Source organism: Myxine glutinosa, chromosome 6 (genome assembly GCF_964187855.1).
Source record: "Myxine glutinosa chromosome 6, kmMyxGlut1.1, whole genome shotgun sequence".
Classification (NCBI taxonomy): domain Eukaryota; kingdom Metazoa; phylum Chordata; class Myxini; order Myxiniformes; family Myxinidae; genus Myxine; species Myxine glutinosa.
Window position 1 is genome coordinate 85,442,883 of NC_136266.1, and position 25,735 is coordinate 85,468,617.

At 42.9% G+C, this 25,735-nt stretch overlaps 1 protein-coding gene across 1 annotated transcript in view; it reads right to left on the minus strand.

Annotated features, from left to right (window-relative positions):
• Positions 1 to 25,735, minus strand: part of LOC137430032 (ephrin type-A receptor 3) — a 493,848-nt gene that overhangs the window by 286,596 nt on the left and 181,517 nt on the right. Inside the window, exon 3 of the mRNA XM_078780089.1 lies at positions 8,735 to 8,932. Within this exon, the coding sequence (XP_078636215.1) occupies positions 8,735 to 8,932 (198 nt within the window). The remainder of the gene's footprint in view (positions 1 to 8,734; positions 8,933 to 25,735) is intronic.

Here is a 25,735-nt window from a genome sequence, read left to right on the forward strand (position 1 = left end):
AAATTTGAATTTAGACCAATTCTTCCAAATAAAATGCATCTCAAGATATCACCCTCATCTCACTGCTTCAAGGATCCTTTATCAAGGTGGAACGAACAAAGAATTTTCAAATCGGGGTAAACTTTGCATTGAAATCAGAAGGCTTTCAAAGAAAGCACTGTGGAAGCCTTGCATTTGTCACTATTGTTATATATTTAAGGCCTACCTATTCCCAGGGGGAGAGTGGGGAATTTGGTTCGTTCCTGCGCAGTCGGCGTGACATGTCACAATTAACTCGTGGCTTGCACGCAATTAGTGTGATATCACGCATTACTTAATGTGCTGTAGCAAACCTCTGCCTCCATCTTACCTCTTACTTAAGCCAACCATTTTGGCAACACAGCAGACGCCGGCCATATAATGACAGGTTTTTGCTCTGCTGTTTAAAATACCTCGTGCCCGTGTGGTCATTTTATTCCATGAAGGCTTCGATGTAATTAAAAATCAATCTGACTCTCTGCTCACCTTCACTCATTCATTCATCGTTTCTCCTGCCTCTGGAACAAACTCCCTCACTCCCTTCAATTCCACTTCTCCCTCCAGGTCTTTAAAACAGCTGTTCACCACCATCCCTCGTCTTCCCCCATCCAAAACCTTGATCTTTTCTACCCCCGCTAATTCACCTCAGATCCACTTTTCTGAAATACCAACGTGTTTCCTGGAAGTCCTTGCAGTGTCCATGTGTTTTATACCCCTTCCACCCCTCCCCCTTCCCATGCCTCCTCCCCCCAAGCCCTCTCCCTCCCACAGATCTCTCGATGTCCCTGCTCTCAAATGTTGTGTTTGTGCTTCCCCCTCTCTCCCCATCTTGTCTACCGCTCCCCTTATTATATGTTTTATATGTCCGTTTTTTTTTGTGGTTAATGTCAGCTCTTACACGAGCCTCGATCTTGTATACAAAACAAACAAACAAACAAACAAAAAAATTTAGGAGCGTTCTCACAGGCGTTTGGAGTTTTGAAAGTCATAATGGCAAAGGTTCTGTCTTTAAGAAGCTGGGCAATGTTTGTCTCTCTCCAGTGGTTTCAACCCAAACAACGCAGAATCGACCAAGCAATGGGAGTTTCATCTTGTCAAAGATTCTTTAAAAAAAAAAATCCAGTCCACTAGGGCAAGTGGGCATGGTGCGAGTGAACAAAAATATGATCTTATGAGCACCTACACGAATAGCAGGGTCAAGAGAATGATGGCACAAAGGTATGTGGTAATGCCTTAGATGTACATATAAGCGTTCTCTTCTTGCATACTTATGAGTAGTCTTGCATTGCCTACATTTCACCACCGCTTTAAATTTATTAGTTTGGATTTGCATGTGATTGTAGCTTGTAGATATTGCTATAACAAATGACAAAAAGAGGGATCTGACCTAAGCAGTCACGTAAGGTTGGTAGGATTTACCCAAAAACTCCTGCCCAACCTCCTCACCCTCATGTAAGCTACTCAGTTTTGGTTACATGTTCCCTGGTTGAAGGTAGAGTTGGGGATTTCAAATTTAAAATGTTCAGGACACTCAATCACACAACCAAGACAATAGAGGGGTAGAGGGAAGTGGTTGGCAGCAATTTGAATATAATTTTGAAAAAGAGGATGTTGGCAGCAGACAATAGAAGTGGGGAAAAGCCCCACCTTACTCTACCAATACTGAAATTTATAAAGGACTAGCAGAAGTACCCGGCGTTGCCGGGCGGGGGAGGGGAGGGGAACAGGGGGGAGGAGGGAAACGGGGGGGAGGGGAGGAGAATGGGTTAGGGGGATGGGGAAGGGGAGGGGAGGGGGGAGGGGAAAGGAGGGTGGAAGGGTGGGGAGAGGGGGAAAGGGAGCAGACAGAAGTGGCGCTCTTTTACAGAGAATTTATATCTTAATGGGGAGGGGAGGGGGGAATGGTAGAAGAGGTGGGGAAGGGAAGGGGGAGGGAAGGGGGGAGGGTCAGGGGAGGGGAGGGGAGGGGGTAGGCAGGAGAGGAAGGCGAGTGGCTCACGTTTCTGAGTGAATGTGGCTCACGTTTCTGAGTTAAGTGTGATGCGATCAGGAAGAAGAAGAAGCCATACTACCAAATTTGTACACTTCTGGAATTGTTTGATTCATTTGTATTCAAATGTCTGGTAATTGTTTTGTATTTATTGATGCGAATGTGTACTTGTGTATAACTGTCATTCATTTAAAAAGGCTTCGGCACTATTGAGCGATTTTAATTTTTTTTAATTTTTTTTAACTCCAAAAAAACCAACTCGTTTTTTTTTTTTTTTGCCAAAACACTCCCAGGCACTCACTGATGAACCTCTGAAAGTTTGATGAAGATCCATTCAGTCATCTCTGAATAAAACGCGGACACACAGACAACTCGCGTTTATATATACTAGGGCATGCCCGTACTATATATATGCCCGTACTATATATATATCTAAAATTATATCCCCCCCCCCTCTATTTACATGAAATGGTTTGGTTCATTCGCAACGCCAAAGCGAACGGCGAACGGCTTGCGAGTACAGTGACAATCCCCCCCCTCTATTTACATGAAATGGTTTGGTCCATTCGCAACGACCACAGAACCCCCCCCTCTATTTACATGAAATGGTTTGGTCCATTCGCAACGCCAAAGCGAAAGGCGAACGGCTAAATCGCCATAGCTCGGTAAGTACTTGTCCGATTAATTTCAAACCTTGAAAAGGCACATCCTCGGGTCCCCAGCAATATACCTGGCAAGTTTCAAGTATATCGGACCGGTAGTTGTCGAGAAATCGTTGTCGCATACACACATACACACACACATACACACAGAGATTAGTGGAATTATAGATAGATATATATATATACATATATATATATATATATATATATATATATATATATATATATATATATATATATATATATGTATGTATATATATGTATATATATATATATATATATATATATATATATATATATATATATATATATATATATATATATTAGGCTGGGCCAAATCGGAGGTGATTTTCCTAATTCAATGTAATTTACCTAAAAGTTGTGAGTGAGTATCAGGAACAAAATCATGAAAAAAAAATTCAAAAATATTGACGTTTTACGGTCAGACAGCCCGTTACCATAGCAACAGTTACAGACGACTCAAAAAATGCCTAAATTGACGATTTCTCAAGCTGTGTTTGACCCCCAGAGTTGATTCTGGTACCAAAAGATGCAGAATTGAAAGTCAAGGATGATTGGATAGCTTAACAATGTCTGTGGCACAATTCAATACCACTTTTATCCAAAAAACTGATTTTTGTCTGAAATTTCAAGCATATTTATGGAAAAAAATTGAAAATTTTGCTTTTTAATCATAGGATAACCATTAATCAGATTAAATTTACTTTAAATTGTCTTTTACAACCTTGTATTGTCCAATTTTTATAACTGTTATAACGTTGTTTAAATTTGGCCATCTTCATTTCAATAAAAAAAAGTTAACAAAAGCAGCTTACAATCATTAATTTTAATGCCTGCTTTCGGTTGTTACTGTAACCATTCATCAGGGCGTTCAAGGCGCTCTTGCACACATCAAGGATAGGCGCTCTTGTCTTCGATACAACGGCAGTGAACTCTGGGGTCAAGAGTGGAGTCGTAGTAAGACTGGAGACTGAGTTTGGCAGGAGTCTTCTGCAACTGGCATGTCGGCACCACATCCACGAATTGGTTGGAAGGGCGTCTTGCTCAATAGTGTATGGCCCCACCACAGGACCTAATGAACAGCTGTTCAAGCGACTGCTCAACACTTGGAGTGAATTGGACCAGGGCAATTACACATTGGTCGAGGTGTCTGCTCAACAGAGAGAGCTGGCTGGCCATGTACATGCCACCATCACCTTCCTTCAGACGTGGATGGACAATAGCACAAAGGAGACTCTTCGACACGACTACCTGGAGCTGGCACACCTCACACTGCTGTTTCTTGGAGGGACTGTCCCTGATGGTATGAGGACCATCACTATCAAAGCTCCTGGGGCATTCCACCACGCCCGTTGGATGAGCAAGACTTTATACACTATAAAGGTGGCACTCTTCCGTTGGCAGCTGGGAGATATCTACACACCCGAAGAGCTGGAAGACATAACCAGTCTCGCTGCATTCATGTCAGTCTTCTACACTAAAGCGTGGTTGACATGTACCAGTGCTGCAGATGCACCATCTAACGACATGTACCTGATGAAGAACCTCCTCAAGGCTGAGGCCAGTATCGCAAAGAATCCAACAAAGTGGCCTGCCAAATTTCTGTCCTTTGTGACTGTGGCCCGAGAGAAGCTACAAAACCATTTGTGGTACCTCTCAGAGAGATTGGTCCCTTTGGCACTCTTCTCGGACAGAACGTCATCTGACAAGCAGACTATGAGAAGGGCTATGCTCAGGTACCATGGGACTGCACATAACATGATACAGGAGATGCCAGCCTCACAGCAATTGGGGAGTAAAGCCCTCAAAGACTTTGTTGGTTACGACTCTTGGAGCATGTTTGAACTCTTGGGTATTGACTCCAGTTTTGTCAAGCTCCCCGTTGCACAGTGGCCCACCTCAGACAGCTATCGTCATGGCAAGGAAGTTGTGGCCAAACTCCCAGTTGTCAATGACGCAGCAGAGCGGACACTTGGACTCGCCACAGATTTGAACACTAACAAGGCCCCCAAATCTGAGGCGCAGCTCCAGGCTCTATACAGGGTTGTGAAGGGCGTCAGGGAGAAGCTGCATGGACTGGCAACATCCACTGAGGTTGTGACTAAGAAGTCATTGGCCTCCATTGATTACAATTGGGACTAGGTTTTTTATTTTGTTATCAATGTTCAATGTCAGACCTTAAATTTGAGACAAAAAAGCTTAATCAATGACAAAAGTTAATTTAAAGTACATTTAATTTGACTATAGCTCTGATTAATGATTATCCTATGATTAAAAAGCAAAATTTTCATTTTTTTTTCAAACAAATGCCTTAAATTTGAGATAAAAATGAGTTTTTGGGATAAAAGTTGTATTGAATTGTGTCACAGACATTGTTAAGCTATCCAATCATCCTTGGCTTTCAATTCTGAATCTTTTGGTACCAGAATCAACTCTGGGGGTCATACACAGCCTGAGAAATCATCGATTTTAAGAATTTTCTGAGTCTGTAACGGTTGCTATGGTAACGGGCTGTTTTACCGTAAGACGTCAATATTTTTGAAAAAAAATTTCATGGTTTTGTTTCTGTTACCAGCCACAACTTTTAGGTAAATTACAACCTTGTAGTATGAAAAATTGAAAATCACCCCTGATTTGGCCCAGCCTAATATATATATATATATATATATATATATATATATGTATGTATATATATGTATATATATATATATATATGTATATATATATATATGTATATATGTATATATATATATATGTATATATGTATATATATATATATATGTATATATATATATATATATATATATATATATATATATATATATATATACATACAGTATATATATATATATACAATATATATATATATATATATATATATATATATATATATATTGTTGCGGATCTCAGAAACGTCGGCTCTCCCCTTATCAAGGGGGGGGGGGGTTAATCCCCCTGTCTTTTATCTGGCCGACGCGACCCTGGGGGTTATAACGTCCTTCCCGGGCAGCGTGAGGTAGGGTTTGTTAGGCCTAGGGATTCACTACTACCTAAGTACTAACGCTGACCGGAAACGAGGGAATAACTCCTGCTCGAATCACGGATATTGATGGAAACGCCGAGCGGATAGCGATCCGCGATCCGAGCTGTTAACAAGTGACTAGACCCGATTCGAAGGGGTTCCTAATCGTGCTGCGTTTACCCAATGGAGAAAAGACTAGGACGATCGGATTAAGGAGAAACCAGAAAAACAGGGCAATTTATTACACTTTGTACAAGAAGAGGAGGAAACGAAAGAATGTACAAGAAAGGAAGAGGAGGGAAAAGTACACAGGGCAGTCTTAGACAGTCTTACTCTATTCCCTGGACACGGGCCCGATCGCTCTCAGATTCGGTCTCAGACTCCCGACTCACACGGGGATGTAGATGGTAGAGTGGAAGGTCCGGCGATGGTGTCCAGGCTCCAGTCCGGCTCCGGTCCAGCAAACGAAACCCGGCAGGCAGCCCTCCACATAGTGTAACGCGAGCGGACAATTATAATGACGGGGGAAGGTAAGCTTGGGCTATCGGCATACGTAATTCGTGTACCGGCGCTTTTGTACTGGCGCTACCGGTCTTACTCGCCCCAAGCGCCCCTTCCCCAATGTCCTGCACGCTGCGGTTCTTGGCGATGCGTGCCGCACGCTCGCCTTTAGTACAGCGGGTTGCCACAGCGCGTCCTTTGCAATACCAATGCTTGGCTTCAATCTTCGGTAATGAGCGCTGCTCCGTAAGTTCTTATCACACTGCACCTTCCTCACGAGTCCTTCCAACCACGATAAGTTATCTGTGCACAGTCCTTCAAATCGCATCAGTCCTTCTCATAAGCGCAAATTGTCCAAGTCCAGTCCTTTCGAGGGCTTTGCGTGCGCGCTTTTATAACCAAGCCAGTGAACGCTCTCGAAGCCCAAAACCACGCCCTGTCAGGCGACCTCACCTCAGCCCTGGTTGGCTGGTGTTGGCTTACTGGCCACGCCTTGATGGCTGGTTGACGTGGCCGCACCTTCGTCCTGACGCTCCGCCCCCTTTTCGGGCCTTACCTCGTGGATTTCTGGGCTGGTTTGAGCGGAAGCCCAGCGAGGTTGCGAACGCTGCTGACAAACGCGTGTACCAAATTGGGAGGGCCGATGGGGTATAGACTGGGGAGCGCTTGATGGCATCACTTGGAAGGGAGGCTGCCAAAATGAACGGAAGGGCCTACTCTTATTTGATTGACACAACACAGATGCAATTATTGGGAATGGCCTTATTCTAAACACATACTAAGAAATAACTGATGTCCTATGGTGACCTACGTGTTGCTTGTGGCCTACCTATGGGGTGCTACATTTAACCTTTAATGATGTGATATTTACAAGTGTGGGTTCTCAAAACCGCAACAATATATATACATATATATACATATATATATATATATACATATATATACATATATATATATATATACATATATATACATATATATATATATATATACATATATACATATATATTCATATATACATATATATTCATATATACATATATATTCATATATACATATATACATATATATATACATATATATATACATATACATATATATATATATGTGTATATATATGTATATATGTATATACGTATATATATGTACATATATATATACATATATATATATATATATATATATATATATATATATATATATATATATATATATATATATATATATATATATATATATATATATGTTGGAACCCATCTGTGGATCGGTCCCATCGGCCGATGGGTCTGACCCGTTTGCGGATCCGCAGATGGGCGACCCATCTGTGGATCCGCAAACGGGTCAGACCCACCGCTGAGGGCCTCATAGAATCACATAATGCGTTGTTGTGTTTATATAATTGACAATGCCCCGATTACGAAGCCACACCTTCATCTTTAGCTTTGGAGTGATTAAGGCATGCCAGGAATTGTTATATAAACAATGGAGAGCTGAGTCTGCCAGTGCCACCAGCGAAGTAGACCAGCGTTTTTAAATGGAGCGACATTATCTTATTTTTATCTTATCGACAAACGGTTATCGACAAACCACATGTCACGGACTGCTTTATAAACATTTATGACATCAATTGCTTATTTTTAGGTTCAAATAAACATACTCATCCACCATTGATGCATACACATTCCTTCAAGGTGAACAACACATCCGCAGATGGTGCAGACCCATCGGCCGATGGGTCTGCATTGTCATTTCTTGTGCATCCACAGATGGGTCGCCCATCTGCGGATCCGCAAACGGGTCAGACCCATCGGCCGATGGGACCGATCCACAGATGGGTTCCAACATATATGTATGTATGTATGTATGTATGTATGTATGTATGTATGTATGTATGTATGTATGTATGTATGTATGTATGTATGTATATATATATATATATATATATATATATATATATATATATATATATAAATCGGGATTTAAATTTAATTCAAAAATTGATCCAGACGTCTATTCTCTTTCAAACATTCAAACCCACAGAGGTAGTTATTTATCACAGCATCTGTAGAATTTTCACCCTTTTACTCAACTCAGTTTCGCTGTTATTTGGTGGAGCAAAACCTCAACTGAGCTTTATAGATATTTAGATCCCACATGTCAAAGTTGACACCAATCAAAATATGCACAGGTAATTAGAGTGACAAATGCCCAACAATAAAATGTTGGGATAAGAAGCACTAGCTTAGGAATAAATCATTTGGGATAAACTATGCAATGGCAAGAGTGAGCAGTGAAAAGATAAACTTCTAAAACTCACTAATGACACAAATTACAAATCACCAGGTTATGCATCGTTTCGACTTTTTAAGTCACACCATTCCTCCAAGAGAATGTAGACATGGCTATACAGTGGAAAAGTATAAATTAGTCGAGTTATCCTGATCTGCTTTTCTCGCTCGGCCGCTTGAAAAATGTCAATACAAACGTGTTCATTGTGACCCCCAAAGCAGTGTTCATTACCTTGCATGTTCCAGCAACTCCTGGAATGCTGCTGCAGTCACGAAGCGTGAACTTGAGCTCAACATAGAGACGCTCAGCATCCGCACGTGGTACCCAGGCCGTGCGCAGCCAGTTATCCTGACTTGCCTCCATCACATGGCATGCCTGGTACGTGGCGATTGGTGTGTAGAACTCATCATAACCACTAATCTCCTCCCACTGAAAATGTCAAATGAAACGTAATTAAAAGCATGTTTGTAGCATCGGGGACCAGTCAAACAATCGTAAAAAACATACTACACTAAAGGTGATCAGGGAAAGACTTGCACAAATAAATTATACATCCGGTGCTCCACTCTGTGCTCCGTTTTAATGATGCTGACATCCCAGGCTCATCTACTGTGATTTTCTGTCAGTTTCTTGCATACAAGGTCTCGGCTCATGGTAGAGGCAGGTGACAGTGGAGAGAAAGCAATGCACCAATAATTAATGGGGCTGTGGGGAAACTTGTGGATGCATCAAAAGGATGAACATACAGTAGGAGGAATGAGCTGTTGTCTGTTAAACTCTCTTTTAATCCTGTAAGCTCTACTGATGTCACTGAGGGTCCTTGTTATCCATGTCATATATATATATATATATATATATATATATATATATATATATATATATATATATATATAATAAAACTTTTAAGAGAGCATCAGGAGGACAAGCAATAAACATAAAGACAGCATCTAATGAGCATAGTCATAAGCCAGAGGATCTTTCTGATTCCTCTGCGAAATGCCATTGGCCCCATTCCACTCATTACACACTCAGCCCAGCTCGCAATAGTTAGCCAAGTGGTTATGAGTCTTTAACGACCTCAATGATGACAATAAGCTGATGGTGCTTAACTGCCAAACATGATTGGCCATTACATGTGGGACATGCAATGGTAAAAAAAACAAAAAAAACTAGAACAATGCGACTGTCACCAATATGCCTCCGCATAGTCCCACAATGGGTAGATGCCATCACTCAGCATATGTATGGGTAGGGGATCACGTTTGTGAAGTTTCGTGTTGATCCGATAAGGTTCGTTTTTCTATCCAAGATGGCTGCCAAACCACGTGACCTATGATGTCATAAATTTTATATTTCAATACAAATGGGTCATAGATCATGTGCATGCAATTTCAGATTTTTAGAATAAAGAATTCGATTAAAACATTTTTGGCTGGTATACCACTTCACCTATGATGTCATCATTATCATGCATTTGTTCCCCATTGGGAGTACTTGACAATGTGCGAAGTTTCAAATTTTTCCATTCAGCGGTTTCCGATAAATATATTTTTTAATTATTTGCTTTTAATCCAATATGGCTGCCATACCACGTGAACTATGACGTCAAAATTATCATAAAACATTCTGCCTGGGTGTCTCTCCTACCCTGAAAGTTTCGTCTCAATCAGACGTATGGTTGCTGAGAAAAACTAGGTTTAGCCTGTACGGACAGACGGACGGACGGACGGACAACCCAAAAACATAACGCCTCCGGTGACTTTGTGGGCGGAGGCATAAAAAGAACAAGTGTTGCAAAAAAGCAAGTTGCAAAAAAGATGGAAATCCCAGGTTTATTGTTCCACAAAATCTATAAGTTCAGGGAATGAGTATTTCTAAGCATTCAGTTTGACATTCCCGATAAGCCGAAATTAATTTCCCCACACGTATGGGGCTCGAAAAGTGGTCTTTGGCAATACTGTCCCCATAGACATTTATCCAACCATAGTGAAGATTTTTGTCCAATCAGAGTCCTACAAAATACCACTTATTGAGCTTTCAGTTTATGGGATATGAAGGAACACCATTTATTTAGGTTTTGATGAATTTGGTAACGATAACCCCAACCATAACCAAAACCCTAAGCCTAACCCTAACAGCGTAGTGAATTTGGTAACCCTAATCCTAAAACCAAAACACAAATCCAAACCCAAACTCTAAGGTCTAAATCTGACACCAACCTTTCATATTTCATCAACTGAAAGCTAAAAAAAAGCCTGACTTGGAAGTGCTGTGATTGGATTGAAAATCTTCTCTATGATTGGGTAAAATCCTACAGGAACTGTAAAGCCAGAGAGATGGATTATTTCCATGCATTTGTGGAGACAATAGTCACTCTTTCTTGGGAGAGTTGGGAAGAAGTGAGTGCACATCAATGACAAAAAATATCCAGATGCAGTTGAAGCGAATACTGCACAAAACTCCGAGAGGTAGAGGACCAGGTTCCACAGAGCATGGTCAAAAGTCAAAAGAATAAATACCTCGACAGTTCGTGCTGATGACAATCTACCAATGGTCCTGTGGTTGAATGTTAACCATGGACAGGTCAGCACTCCATCGACAGGTGTTGCATGTTGCTGCACCAATTTGGAATTTGAATAGGTGTCGCAACGAAATAGACAAAGCTTTTCAAAAAGCATGGTGAGATTTTTCATGGCTGTGAGCAAATGTTGGCAGACAGGACACCCAGCTTATTATGCATCTGTGAAGGATGGCATTGAAGCAATAACCTGCCTGCGAAGCCAGCGGAGTGACGGTTAACAATTGGGTTGGAAAATCGAGGTCAGACAGGTCAGCTCAAATGTGAGTAAGCTACCTCAGAGCCTTCATCAAGGTATGGTTCTGAGCTAATCTACACGCATCATCTGTACAGCAAAGCATCATTCATCGAGCACGGACTCATTGGACGGACATTTTCAATTCAGGAATCCACAATATAAACGTTTAGCGACAGCATGTTTGAAAATTCTATACATAATTACCCCGGATATGCAAATACACAAAACAAAGAGTGAAACATTAAAATAGACTCTGTTTATGGCAGCTTGGCAAAGCGAGTTCCTTTCTGTGGCACAGTGATGGACTGAAATGTTTAGCAATGGAAAAACTTCTGAGTGCAAAGGAAAAAGTGAGGATTTGCATTTTCCATGTCACGCTTTGTGTGGGGTCTGAACGAGTGCGTGCTGTGAGTCGGTCCAGACCGTGGTTAAAAGAATCACTCAAACACTCTGCTGCACAATCGGCTCCAAGAAACAATGCATGATTACGACACCACATAGGAAGTAAGTCCATCATGGGTGTGACACCTAGCGGGTCGTTCGGGAACAGGATGTACCTGGCGGTAGCACACGCTACAGGCAAACAATGGGGCATAGCCCTCAACTAAGTTTGAAGATCAGGAATTGTTCTAGCAGTAACAGCTCAGCACAACATTGTCACCACGACCAGTGCAAAATTCCATCAGATGTTCTTCCCCTTTGACCACTTTCCCACAATGCACCTCTACCTGCCTCTTTATATGTTTCCCTACATGTTCCTTCACTTCCTCTCCTTCAGTAAGATCCATGCTTCAGCATCTCAGTGGCATACCAGAGACTTCGAGCATCAAACACTCTTTCACGACACCCAAACATGCCTCCACCCAGTGCCTAAGATATTGGAAACAAGAAAGAGCAATCCGATATTGCAATCCCTCACCAGAATGTATGTATTTTCAGTGGTTTTTTAAAGGCTTTTGTGTTAAAACAAATATGACGGCCGAACCACGTGACCGATGACGTCATTATTTTTTTTCTAAACTAATTTATTCCTAGATTATGCTCAATAAATTTCATCTTGATCAGATTAAGTTTTGTACTTGTCGAATTATGACGTCATAATGGAGGCACTGAAGATATCTTCATTAACACATGTTATTTCCCATGGAGAGTTCATTACAATGAGCCATGTCTCAATTTTTCTATACAGTGCTTTCGGAGACATAGAGGTGCAAAGTTTTTCGGTTTTCCCAATATGGCGCCCGTACCACATGACCTATGACCACATGACCTAGGTTGCGTGTTCAAATCACGTCGTAACTGAGTGGATCAAGCACAATCTTGTTGTCAAAATCATTGAGAGCAGCTGCGAGCTCTCCGACGGGCCTCCTGAGCAGGGCGGCTGCTTTGCGCCGGCGCCTGTGCAGCATTTGAGATGCTCGCTAAGGCTTGTTGCACCTGCTTGAGACGGACGAAGTGACGGGCAAGACACAAACTCGTCCGAGAAGATGTTTATTGTAAAAACCAACTCGGGAACTCTGAAAAGCCCGTTTATCGGGCTGCATATATATCCAAACCCAAAAGCATAACCGAAACCGAAAGCCACGCCTCTCAGGCGAGGAGCGTTTCGGTGGTCACGTGACCGACAGGTGCAAAGGATCATAACCGCACGCGCTTTGGTGGTCACGTGACCGGCCACCCCGGCGCCGAGGCCGTCCGCCGATGACGTCACCGGCTGGAGCAAGGAGATTCTGCCGCTGGTCTCGCTTGGGGGACCCATGTGTCGCTACACACGCCCCCCCAGAATGGACTTGATCCAGGAAGGTCAACCTGAGGGGGGTCCGTGTGACCCGACTGAAACGACCCCTGGCCAGTCGCGGGGAGGGGGCGGGGGGTCCGGTGCTGTGGCGGGTGGTCGGACGGGGGGTGCAGGCAGGGGGGGGGGTCCGGTGTGGTGGCGGGTGGTCGGACGGTGGGTGCAGGACGGCGGGCGGCCGAGGGGCCGGGCAAGTCCTCGGGGTAGGCTGCCGAGGTTCCTCGCGGGCCTCCCGAGGTTGCAGTTTGCGGGTGCAGTGCCGAGAAGGCTCGAGCGGTGCACGCGAAAAGTGGGTGAGCCAACCGAGGGGCTGGTCAAGGCCTCGGGGGAGGCTGCCGAGGTTCCTCGCGGGCCTCCCGAGGATGCGGGGCTGGTCAAGGCCTCAGGGGATGCAGTGGACGGGGGGCGGCCGAGGGGCCGGGCAAGTCCTCGGGGGAGGCTGCCGAGGTTCCTCGCGGGCCTCCCGAGGTTGCAGTTCGCGGGTGCGCCGGTGCAGTGCCGAGAAGGCTCGAGCGGTGCACGCGAAAAGCGGGTGAGCCAACCGGGGGGCTGGTCAAGGCCTCGGGGGAGGCTGCCGAGGTTCCTCGCGGGCCTCTCGAGGATGCAGGGTCGAAGAAGTAGTTGCGGTTTGTAGTTGTAGGTGCGCGAGGGTGACGAAGCGGCCGTGCCGCGAACGTCAGTGTGCGCGAAGGTGACGAAGCAGCCGTTCCGCCAACGTCAGTGCGCGCGAAGGTGACGAAGCAGCCGTGCCTTCGGAGGGTCTTGGAATAGGTTCGCCCCTCCGGTCGTAGAGGAGGAGCCGAGCACGGTGCGCGAACCTCATAGTCATGGCCGTCGTCGTTACCGAAACTCTGGCATGTCGAAACCGCGGTCGAAACTGCGCCCGAAGCCGTGCGGGAGAAGCCGGCGTCACCAGCCTAGGTGGCTTCCCTGGCTAGGGCGTGCTTGCCGTGTCCATTCGCAGCCCCCGCATCCGTGCGGGGGCAGTCGGGGTTGTGTGTTCAGATCATGTCGGTAGGTCACCAGTGAAGAGCCGGGCTCTTGCTTGAGATGGACGAAGTGACGGGCAAGACACAAACTCGTCCGAGAAGATGTTTATTGTAAAAACCAACTCGGGAACTCTGAAAAGCCCGTTTATCGGGCTGCATATATATCCAAACCCGAACGCATAACCGAAACCGAAAGCCACGCCTCTCAGGCGAGGCGCGTTTCGGTGGTCACGTGACCGACAGGTGCAAAGGATCATAACCGCACGCGCGGCACGCTTTGGTGGTCACGTGACCGGCCACCCCGGCGCCGAGGCTGTCCGCCGATGACGTCACCGGCTGGAGCAAGGAGATTCTGCCGCTGGTCTCGCTTGGGGGACCCATGGGTCGCTACAACATCATCATTAACATATTTTATTCCCCATGGAGAGTTCTTTACAATGAGCCATGTCTCAATTTTGTCAATTCAGCATTTGCGGAGATATAGAGGTGCAAAGTTTTTCGTTTTTCCAAGATGGCGGCCGAACCACATGACCTATGACGTCATAATTATCATTAAAAAAATTATACAGGTGGAATTGCACCTATGGTGAAAATTTATTGTCAATCAGACCAACGGTTGTAGAGAAAATCATATTTATTCTGTGCGGACAAACAAACAAGAAGACATCATGCGTAGCACGATACTTGCAAAATCCGCCTCCCCCCCCCCCCCCCCCCTACCAAAAGTTTTCCATTGATACAGCAAATTGTCCATTTCATGAAGATTAAAATTTACAATCTTGATCAAAGCTCGGGTCAACAGGATGAAAAGTGATGATTTTTCAGATGAAAAATGATGATTTTTGAAGTTTGACCTTGAGTTGAGCTTTGACCTTTTGACCTCGTAAATAGTTGGTTTCCCAATTCAGTGAGGCAATGCACAAATGCTGTTCTATTTCCAAGTCAATCGGATGAAAATTGATGGATTTTCAGATGAAAATTTATGATTTTGGAAGTTATCTTAGAGTTTACCTTTGACCTTTTATCCTCAAAAATAGTTGGTTTTCCTGTTTATTGACAAAATGTGCAAATGCTGTTCAATTTCCAAGTCAATCAATCTCACCATGCTTTTTGAAAAGTTGGTTTTCCTGTTTATTGACAAAATGTGCAAATGCTGTTCAATTTCCAAGTCAATCAGATGAAAATTGACGGTTTTTCAGATGAAAATTGATGATTTTGGAGGTTTGACCTTGAGTTGACCTTTGACCTTTTGACCTCAAAAATAGTCGGTTTCCTAATTCAGTGAGGCAATATGCAAATGCTGTTCAATTTTCAAGTCAATCGGATGAAAATTGACAGTTTTTCAGATGAAAAGTGATGATTTTGGGAGGTTGGACCTTGAGTTGACCTTTTGACATCAAAAATAGTATGTTTCCCAATTTAGTGACTCGATTTGCAAATGCTGTTCAATTTTCTAGTTAATCGCTTGAGAATTGATGGCTTTGTGGCTGAAAATTTATGACTTTTAAAATTTGACCTTGAGTTGACCTTTGACCTTTTGACCTAAAAAATAGTTCAGTTCCCAATTGATTGACTCAATATACAAATGTTGTTCAATTTTCAAGTCAATCGGATTTAAAATGGTGATTTTAGAAATTTGAACTCCAGATGACCTTTGACCTCAAAATCAACAGCCTTCTCAATTGGGACAGCCTAGACAACTTGGTGAAGTTTCGTGACAATCGGTTTAGAAGTGACCTGTAGGCCAGTGACAAACAGACAAAACCATAAATGCAACCGACCAATATACTTGAAATTCTTCGATTTTGCAAGTAACAAACAGACAGACAAACAAGAAGACGTCATGCGTAGCACGATACTTGGAAAATCCACCCCCCTCCCCCCCAAAAGTTTTCCATTGATACAGCAAATTGGCCATTTCATGAAGATTAAAATTTACAATCTTGATCAAAGCTTGGGTCAACAGGATGAAAAGTGATGATTTTTCAGATGAAAAATGATGATTTTAGAAGTTTGACCTTGAGTTGACCTTTGACCTTTTGACCTCATAAATAGTTGGTTTCTCAATTCAGTAAGGCAATACACAAATGATGTTCTATTGTCAAGTCAATCGGATGAAAATTGATGGGTTTTCAGATGAAAATTGATGATTTTGGAACTTTGACCTTCAGTTGCCCTTTGACCTTTTGACCTCAAAAATAGTTGGTTTCCTAATTCAGTGAGGAAATATGCAAATGCTGTTCAATTTTAAAGTCAATCGGATGAGAATTGACGGTTTTTCAGATGAAAGGTGATGATTTTGGAAGTTTGACCTTGAGTTGACCTTTGACGTATTGACCTCAAAAATAGTATGTTTCCCAATTTAGTGACTCGATATGCAAATGCTGTTCAATTTTCAAGTCAATCGGTTGAGAATTGACGGCTTTTTAGATGAAAATTGATGACTTTTAAAATTTGACCTAGAGTTGACCTTTGACCGTTTGACCTCAAAAATAGTTCATTTCCCAATTTATTGACTCAATATACAAATGTTATTCAATTTTCAAGTCAATCGGATTTAAAATGGGAATTTTAGAAATTTGAGCTCCAGATGAACTTTGACCTTTGACCTCAAAATCAATAAGCTTCTCAATTGGGACGACCTAGACATCTTGGTGAAGTTTCGTGACGATCGGTTTAGAATTGTGACCTGTAGGCCGGTGACCAACAGACAAACAAGAAGACGTCATGCGGAGCACGATACAAAATGCAATGTTGACCTAAAAAATACTTGGTGGTTGAATTCCATGACCAGATATGCAAGTCCTCTTCAAATTTCAAGTCAATTGGATGAAAATTGAGGATTTTAGAAATTTGGCTTATGTTGACCTTTTGGCCTATGTTGACTTTTTGGCCTATGTTTACCTCAAAAATACTTGGTGGTTGAATTTATTGACCAGATATGCAAGTCCTCTTCAAGTTTCAAGTCAATCGGATGAAAAATGAGGATGTTAGAAATTTGGCCTATGTTGACCTCAAATATACTTGGTGGTTGAATTCAGTGACCAGATATGCAAGTCCTCTTCAAATTTCAAGTCAATCAGATGAAAATTGAGGATTTTAGAAATTTGGCAAAGTTGGTGACCTTTGGCCTATGTTGACCTTTTGACCCCAAAAACAATAGGCTTCTCAATTGGGACGACCTATACAACTTGGTGAAGTTTTGTGACGATCGGTTTAGAATTGTGACCTGTAGGCCGGTGACAAACAGACAAACAGACAGACAGAACCACAAACGCAACCGGCCAATATACTTGAAAAATCTTCGATTTTGCAAGTAACAAGCTGACAAACGGACTCAAATGCAATACCGTCTCCTCAGACGAGGGTAACAAGTCCAATTTTGATTGCATGCCTCCACTCTCAATGGATTAAACAGACGATACTGCAAAACAGGCAGCGACATGACACTTCAACAATGAAAGAACATAACAAGACTTCTTCCAGGCAAATATAACAATATATAATTTAAACTGGGTAGACAACTCCTTGAAGCCGTAGGCTACCCCGACTACATAACAGTAAGAAAGGTTGCAAAGGAGACAGAGGTGGTATAATTACTGAGCAAAAATAAGCTCACAGATAGCTGCTGGAGGCAAAACAAGATGGTGGTGTGTTTGCCATCTTCAATAACCAGAGAGAAGAGGGCAGACGAAGGAAGGCGATTCTACAGACAAGAGACAATTGAGGTGAGCCTAAACGGAGCAGTGGTGAGCATTAAGCTTTGACTTTGGAAAACTAATGAGACATGTGCTGCAGGATGGATGCAGGTGACCTTGAGGGTCTGGAATTGGCAAAGGACAGAGAGGCCAGGAGTTGTAAAACCAGAAGAAAGGTGATACTGAACCATGAAGCTGCTAAGCAGTCTTTAGTGAGAGAGAATGCCATGCGCTGCAGCCTTCTGCTGAGAGATTCTAATGAACCTGAAGACCTTGAGCTTCTTCACATCCAGAGGGGCAAGGGTGTGAATATGCTGCACCAGCCAACTGAAGTGAACCATATTCCACAGCATTGTGAATGAACATCTTGTACACCAGACATATCGTGTACAACACAGGACTGCAGGTAGCATCATCACCAAAGGGTGCGGCTGTGCTGCTGAAGCAGTGTCTCTATCAGTTCACCAACCACCTGTACTCATTACACCGACCTCGGAAGGATGACAGGCTCAGTCAACCTCACCTGGAGTTAATTCAACGGTCCGACAGGAATTCAAACTCAAGACCCTAGGATCCCAAGCCAGCCACCCTAACCGTTAAGCCAACACCAGGCTTTGCAGAAAATATTTAATCTATGAAGTATTTCATTGCATTGACTGGTCCGAGAGGTCATTTTGAAGATATGGTCAGCCCAGCAAAGAATGAAGCCAAGGAGCTCCCACAACAGGACTTCTGCCAGCAGTTGATTGAAGAAAATACAAGGAATTTTGTTGCCAGTCTTTGTAAAAGGACAGATATAAGTGTGCAAATTGCTTCCATTGAATATATGACCGATGTGGTTGACCAATTAAATATTTAATCCAGATCTGTGAGCAGTGGAGCAGCTGAGATCTGCCTGTATTAAGGATGAGAAATGCTTTAGCACAAGGCTTAACACACAACTCACGACTGGGTTGGCCTGTTTGACACTCCCATCTAAGAACATAGCTCATTGTGATGGGATGGCAGGTTCAAATCCCTTGAACACATGTACACATTTGTTCATTGTTTAACAACTTCCTTGTGATTCAAACCTCTTATTAGTCCCCTACCGGTGTACACCGGAGGGGACTATAGGTTTGCAGTCCGTCAGTCAGTCAGTCAGTCAGTCAGTCAGTCAGTCTGTCTGTCTGTCTGTCTGTCTGTCTGTCTGTCTGTCTGTCTGTCTGTCTGTCCGTCACGCAAAGAACAGCTCTCCGGACTTTTTTTCTAAACTCTTAATGCTAATGATTTCAAACTTGGTACATGGTTTCCTCGTGATAAGTTACAGATCAAGTTCGAACTTCACGACGTTTCGATCATTTTTGACAAAGTTATGGCACTTTGAACTTTGGTAGTTTCCCCAACAGTTTTCCGGACGACAGACTGCCGGTAGGGGACATGTATTGCAGCGCAATACTCAGAATGCTTGTTGTTCCTGACCTGCACACAACATGTGCGCACACCAGTGATTTATTTTTATACCGCTGTGATGAGAAAGGTGCCAATAATAGGATCGGATGAAGAAAAGTGTCTTGTGGGACTCCAGCCTTGCAGGATAGAGCAGAAGAAGTGCTGCCCTCCCAAACCAAGCACCGTTGCCATGAGGGGGAAAAAAAATCAGCTGGCTCGTCGAGCATCAAAGGTTCTGGATATTTTTCATCAACAGGAAATTATTTCATCAATGATGGCTTGCCAGCCTCACTGTGAGCCTCCAAGACACCATTTATCATCAATGATAAAGTTTCTGCACACGATGTTGTTACCTGCAAATTCCCATGGCAAAAGAATCCACACACCTTACTATAATTCACCAAATGTCTGTCCATCTGTTTGTTCCCAGGTACCGCAAAAACGGCTGAACCGATCGCAACGAAATTTTGGGTGGCTAATCCTGGGACCCCCTGGAGTAAAATAGGCTATATTGTTTTTCCCAGTATTTTTCCAATTTTCCAATTTTTCCAATTTTCAATTTTCCAATTTTTCCAAACACGATGTAATAATATCTACCGATATGAACAGTGATGTGGCTTTTATTGAAATTCTACAAATACTGTTTAAATTTTGATGATTTGCGTGTGATATGATTTAACGGATGTTTATATGAATCGTTAAAAAAAAAAAAACCTTCAATTTCTGATATTTTGCCTTTTCATTTGGGCCTCCCAATTGAAGCCCCGACCGTAGGGCGGGTACCGTTGCTAGTAATTGATAATTTATGGTCGCTCTGTGGGGCACAGCAACAACCATGGAGCAAAACAAGGTTAGCGCATGCAAGAGCGGCCTTATTTAACCTCATCCGAATTATCAAATAATTTTGACTTGCTTCCCCCCAAAAACACCTACCCATCACAAATTCGTCAACTGAGGTTGACCGTTACCGCAACAGGCCAACTTGGTAAACATTTTCCATTTCATCTCAGGATTCCGAGATCGGGTTCATGAAGACGGCTTAAAAAGGGCTTCTGTTGTTGAACGCAGCTCTTTAATATTCCTGCCAAGATCAGGTCCCATTGTCCTCCTCTCGGCGTGTGAAATCCACACTGTGCCTCCGATGCGGCGTTTCCCACGAAGCGCCCAAGCAGCCATTTCAGTGATATTTCTCTGCAGCTGTTGCGCTCGTCTTGCAAACGGTTACATTTCCAGATGTCAATAATCCTCGGTGTGCTCTTTCTGGGTGTGTGTAAAAATGATAATATAAATGGCTAGTTTGGTCGATAAGAGTGCTCGTTTGCTTGATGTACTTTGTACAGAATATGTAAGTTTAGTCCTTTTTAACAATGCCTTGCTAGGCTCATTACAAATTAGAACTTGGGCAAGCAGAAGTTCTTGTACAAAATTAAGTTGTTCAATGTTGTTTGTAAGTACACAGGCCGATGCTGACAGCAGATCCGGCTGAACGCTTTTGCTCAATACCGAAGTGCTCCATGATGTTTATCTGACCCTCATTTGTCTTGCATTAAGACGGCAGTGATTATAAATCAGGTGGAATAGTTATTCTCAGTTCGAAAACAATCATCGGAAATTTGCTTACGATGCATTTGTAACTGGCAATTAAAGGTAAGTATAAGAGCGGGAAATTTGATTGGCTTTGATCAACCCATCAAAGTGCTTCATCCTAAACTTGCACAAAGAACCTGAAACCTTTGAGTGGAATGTTTAACAACATATTGCTTTTCTTCATGAGTCCGGACGTCAAATCGTTTCTGCACATTTCACGAGCATTGGCTGGATCTCAATAGAGATACAACAGTGAAAGAAATGAAGAGGGAGAAGAAGACGAGGAGAAAGAAGCCACATTGAGAAAAGAACGGGTGTATAATGATTAATGATAAAGGAGATAAGGAAAAATGTTTGGGCAATTTTTTTATAATAATGATAGTTCTCCAAACAGTTGCATACCCCACTCCACCACCACACTTCCTCAAGAGCTTACCTAACACAGCTATCATATGTGTGTGTATAATGTATATATATATATATATATACTGTATATATATATATATATATATATATATATATATATATATATATATATATATATATATATATATATATATATATATATATATATATATATATATCTGTCACAGTGGAACGCGTTTATATGCACACATAAATACATAGATACATACATATACACTGCATGGCCAAAAGTATGCGGACACCCCTTCTAATTAGTGAATTTGGCTGTTTCAGCCACACCCATTGCAGAAAGGTATATATAATCAAGTACACAGCCATGCAATCTCCATAGACAAACATTGGCAGTAAGATGGGCTATACTGAAGAGCTCAGTGACTTTTAACATGGCACCGTCATAGGATGCCACCTTTCCAACAAGTCAGTTCGTCAAATTTCTGCCCTGCTAGAACTGCCCCGGTCAACTGCAAGTGTGTTATTGTGAAGTGGATATATCTAGGAACAATAACAGCTCAGCCGTGAAGTGGTAAGCCACACAAGCTTACAGAACGGGACCACCGAGTGCTTAACCAAGTAGCACTTAAAAATCGTCTGTCCTCGGTTGGAACACTCACTACCGAGTTCCAAACTGCCTCTGGAAGCAACGTCAACACAACAAATGTTCGTCGGGAGCTTCATGAAATGGGTTTCCATGGCTGAGCAGTGGCACACAAGCCTAAGATCACCATGCGCAATGCCAAGCGTCAGCTGGAGTGGTGTAAAGCCCGCCGCCATCGGACTCTGGAGCAGTGGAAACGCGTTCTCTGGAGTGATGAATCACGCTTCACCTTCTGGCTGTCCAACGGACGAATCTGGGTTTGGTGGATGCCAGGAGAACGCTACCTGCCCGAATGCATAGTGCCAACTGCAAAGTTTGGTGAAGGAGGAATAATGGTCTGGGGCTGTTGTTCATGGTTTGAGCTAGACCCTTTGTTTAGAAGCCAGTGAAGGGAAATCTTAACGCTACATCATACAATGACATTCGAGACAATTGTGTGCTTCCAACTTTGTGGCAACAGTTTGGGGAAGGCCCTTTCCTGTTTCAGTATGACAATTCCCCCATGCACAAAGCGAAGTCCATACAGAAATGGTTTGTCAAGATCGGTGCGGAAGAACTTGACTGGCCTGCACAGAGCCCTGACCTCAACCCCATCGAACACCATTTGGGATTAATTGGAACACCGACTGTGATCCAGGCCTAATCACCCAACATCAGTGCCTGACCTCATTAATGCTCTTGTCACTAAATGGAAGCAAATTCCCACAGCAATGTTCCAACATCTGGTGGAAAGCCTTCCCAGGATAGTGGAGCATGTTAAAGCAGCAGCAGAACGGGGGACCAACTCCATATTAATGGCCATGATTTTGGAATGAGATGTTCAACGGGCACATGCGGGTGTGATGTTCGGGTGTCTACATACTCTTGGCCATGTAGTATATATATATATATATATATATTATATATATTATATATATATATATATATATATATATATATATATGTGTGTGGTGTGTGTGTGTGTGTGTGTGTGTGTGTGTGTGTGTGTGTGTGTGTGTGTGTGTGTGTGTGTGTGTGTGTGTGTGTGTGTGTGTGTGTGTGTGTTCTCGTGATGATACTAAAGAACCATTTTGGCATCATTGGGAGCCGCCTTCCCCCAAATACGAAATAATATACGATTGTGATGGAAGCATGGCAAGCTTATGCTGTCTGCAATCTGCCTTCAATTAGGACAGAAGCGTCTCGCAGAGTCTTACCTGCCGAGGCCGCTGCACAGCATGGCAGGGTCAGGGCAGTCAGTGTCAGAGCTCAGAACAGCACGGTTACTTCCAGTGAGAATGGCAGTCGATCCGGGGGCACATCATTGATGTCCACATGCCGCAAACCAAACCGATTTAAGCATTCAACAAGTCGTGCAGCGCTACTTTTGCAGTGTGATTCACTGTGAGTGCACGGTGCCAGAAATAATGAGTCCAAGTTTGAGTGCAGGTTCATCATACAGAGTTCAAAGGTTGACCAATCTCTGCAGCAACAGGAGTAACAGCAAAAACCATGGAAATATAACAGCTTCGATGTACTGGAAAACTAACAAAGAAAAAACCCCACAAATCGATTCCCCTAAAAATAAATTGAATTATAATGAACATCTATATATCTTGTAGTTTGTGACAATTTACAGAACATTCTGTCTCGTCATCATCCAAATTCAATTTCCTTTTTTGTTATTATTTTAAACGACTGCAATTTCCATTCACTAATAAGTGCTCTTCACTTAATGGTGGCTAGAAAAAGACACAGTGATAAATAGAGAGACCAGATGGCCATTTGAAGAACTACAACCAACCATCCCAAAGGTGTGCAAGCAAGGGTTCATGTGGGTTGCTGCCATAATTTTAGATCAATCATAACTTTGCACAGAAAAAAGAAGCCTGGCAAAAGTCGAGGCTCGTGGAGGAGCTAGACAGGAAGGACTGACGCAGAGAGACAGGAGATCAGGGACACACTGGAGAGGATGTACTGGAAAATTTTGCAACTCGATTGTATGATTTAGATAAACGCGATGAATGAATGAATTCCCAATGGGAATGGTTGAGCTGGAGATGATGCTGTGCATTGCGGGGAATTCATCGCGCATGTGGGAGTCGCAGAGCCGGGTGAAGAGGAATGTGTTGGTAAATTTGGATGGATAATGACGAAGAGAGGAGCAAGAGCTGGTGAGGCTAGTGGCAATAAATTGGTTAGCTATGTGTAGCTGGTTCATTCTTCCAGCAGTGTGACATCCACAAGAATACCTACAGGAGTGGACAGCACAAAATTGAACTGCATTTGCAGGTAGTTGGGATGCAACAGTTGTGGAGGGAGGATCAATAACTCAAATGGCAGTGGTGGGAGAGAATGTCACCACCCAGCAAAAGCCTATGGTGTTTGTTGTACAGTCACGTGAAAAAGTAAGTACACCCCATGTAAAGTTTTGACTTTTTCAACATATTTCAACATACAGCTATTTGATCGTCATTTCAACAATATTGATAGATAAAGGTGATATAATATAACAAATATCATGAAACATTTACATTTTGTAGTCCATTGTATAATTTAAATCAACATAAATGCAAATTTCACATGTCGAAAAAGTAAGTACACCCCCACATTTATCACTACTTCAAATACCTAAAATTTGAATCAGGTGCACCAGCTCAGGTGCAAATGATTAGAACATCGTTAGAGAGGATCTTGGAGGAACCTGTCTTATTTAAACCTCAGACATTTAGTTTGGTTTGCTCTTTGTTGTTGAAGTGTGCGGCGTCACCATGCCTAGATCAAAAGAGCTCTCTGAGGCCTTCAGAAAGAAGGTTATAGATGCCTACGAGTCTGGGAAGGGATTTAAAAAGATCTCCAAACAATTTGAAATCAATCATTCGACTGTCCGGAAGATCATCTACAAGTGGAGAAGATTCCAAACAACTGCCAACCTGTTCTGGCCAGGCCGCCCCAGCAAGTTCAGCCCGAGAGCAGACCCCAGGAAGCTGAAAGACGTCTCCAAGAACCCCAGAATGTCATCACATGACCGACAGGTAACTCTTGCCACTGTTGATGCCAAAGTGCACGAGTCTACCATTAGAAAGAGGCTGCACAAGTTTGATCTACATGGGCGGTGTGCCAGGAGGAAACCTTTGCTGTCCAGAAAGAACATCAGGGCACGACTAAAGTTTGCCAATGAACACCGTGGGAAAGACCAGCACTTCTGGAACAATGTGCTCTGGACAGATGAGTCAAAGGTCGAGCTATTTGGCCACAGTACCGGAAGACATGTTTGGCGAAAACCAAAGACAGTATTTGACCACAAGAACCTGATACCAACTGTAAAGTATGGTGGTGGAAATATTATGGTTTGGGGCAGCTTCACTGCATCAGGGCCTGGGCAGCTCACTATCATAGAATCCACTATGAATTCTTCATTGCACCAGAGGGTGCTTGAGGATAATGTGAGGCCATCTGTCGGAAAGTTGAAGCTCAACCGAAGGTGGACCTTGCAACATGACAATGACCCGAAACATACCAGTAAATCCACCAAGGAATGGCTGAAAACAAAGAAATGGAGGGTTCTGGAATGGCCAAGTCAAAGCCCGGATCTAAATTCCATCGAGATGTTGTGGGGGGATTTAAAACGAGCTGTGCATGCAAGAAACCCCTCAAACATCGCACAGCTGAACGAATTCTGCATAGAGGAGAGGGAAAAAATTTCTCCCAGTCGATGTCAGAGACGGGTAGACAGTTATAAGAAACGCCTACTTGGTTGTTTCTGCCAAAGGGGGCAATACCACCTATTAGAGCCAAGGGTGTACTTACTTTTTCCACATGCGAAATTTGCATTTATGTTTATTTAAATTATACAATGGACTACAAAATGTAAATGTTTCATGATATTTGTTATATTATATCACCTTTATCTATC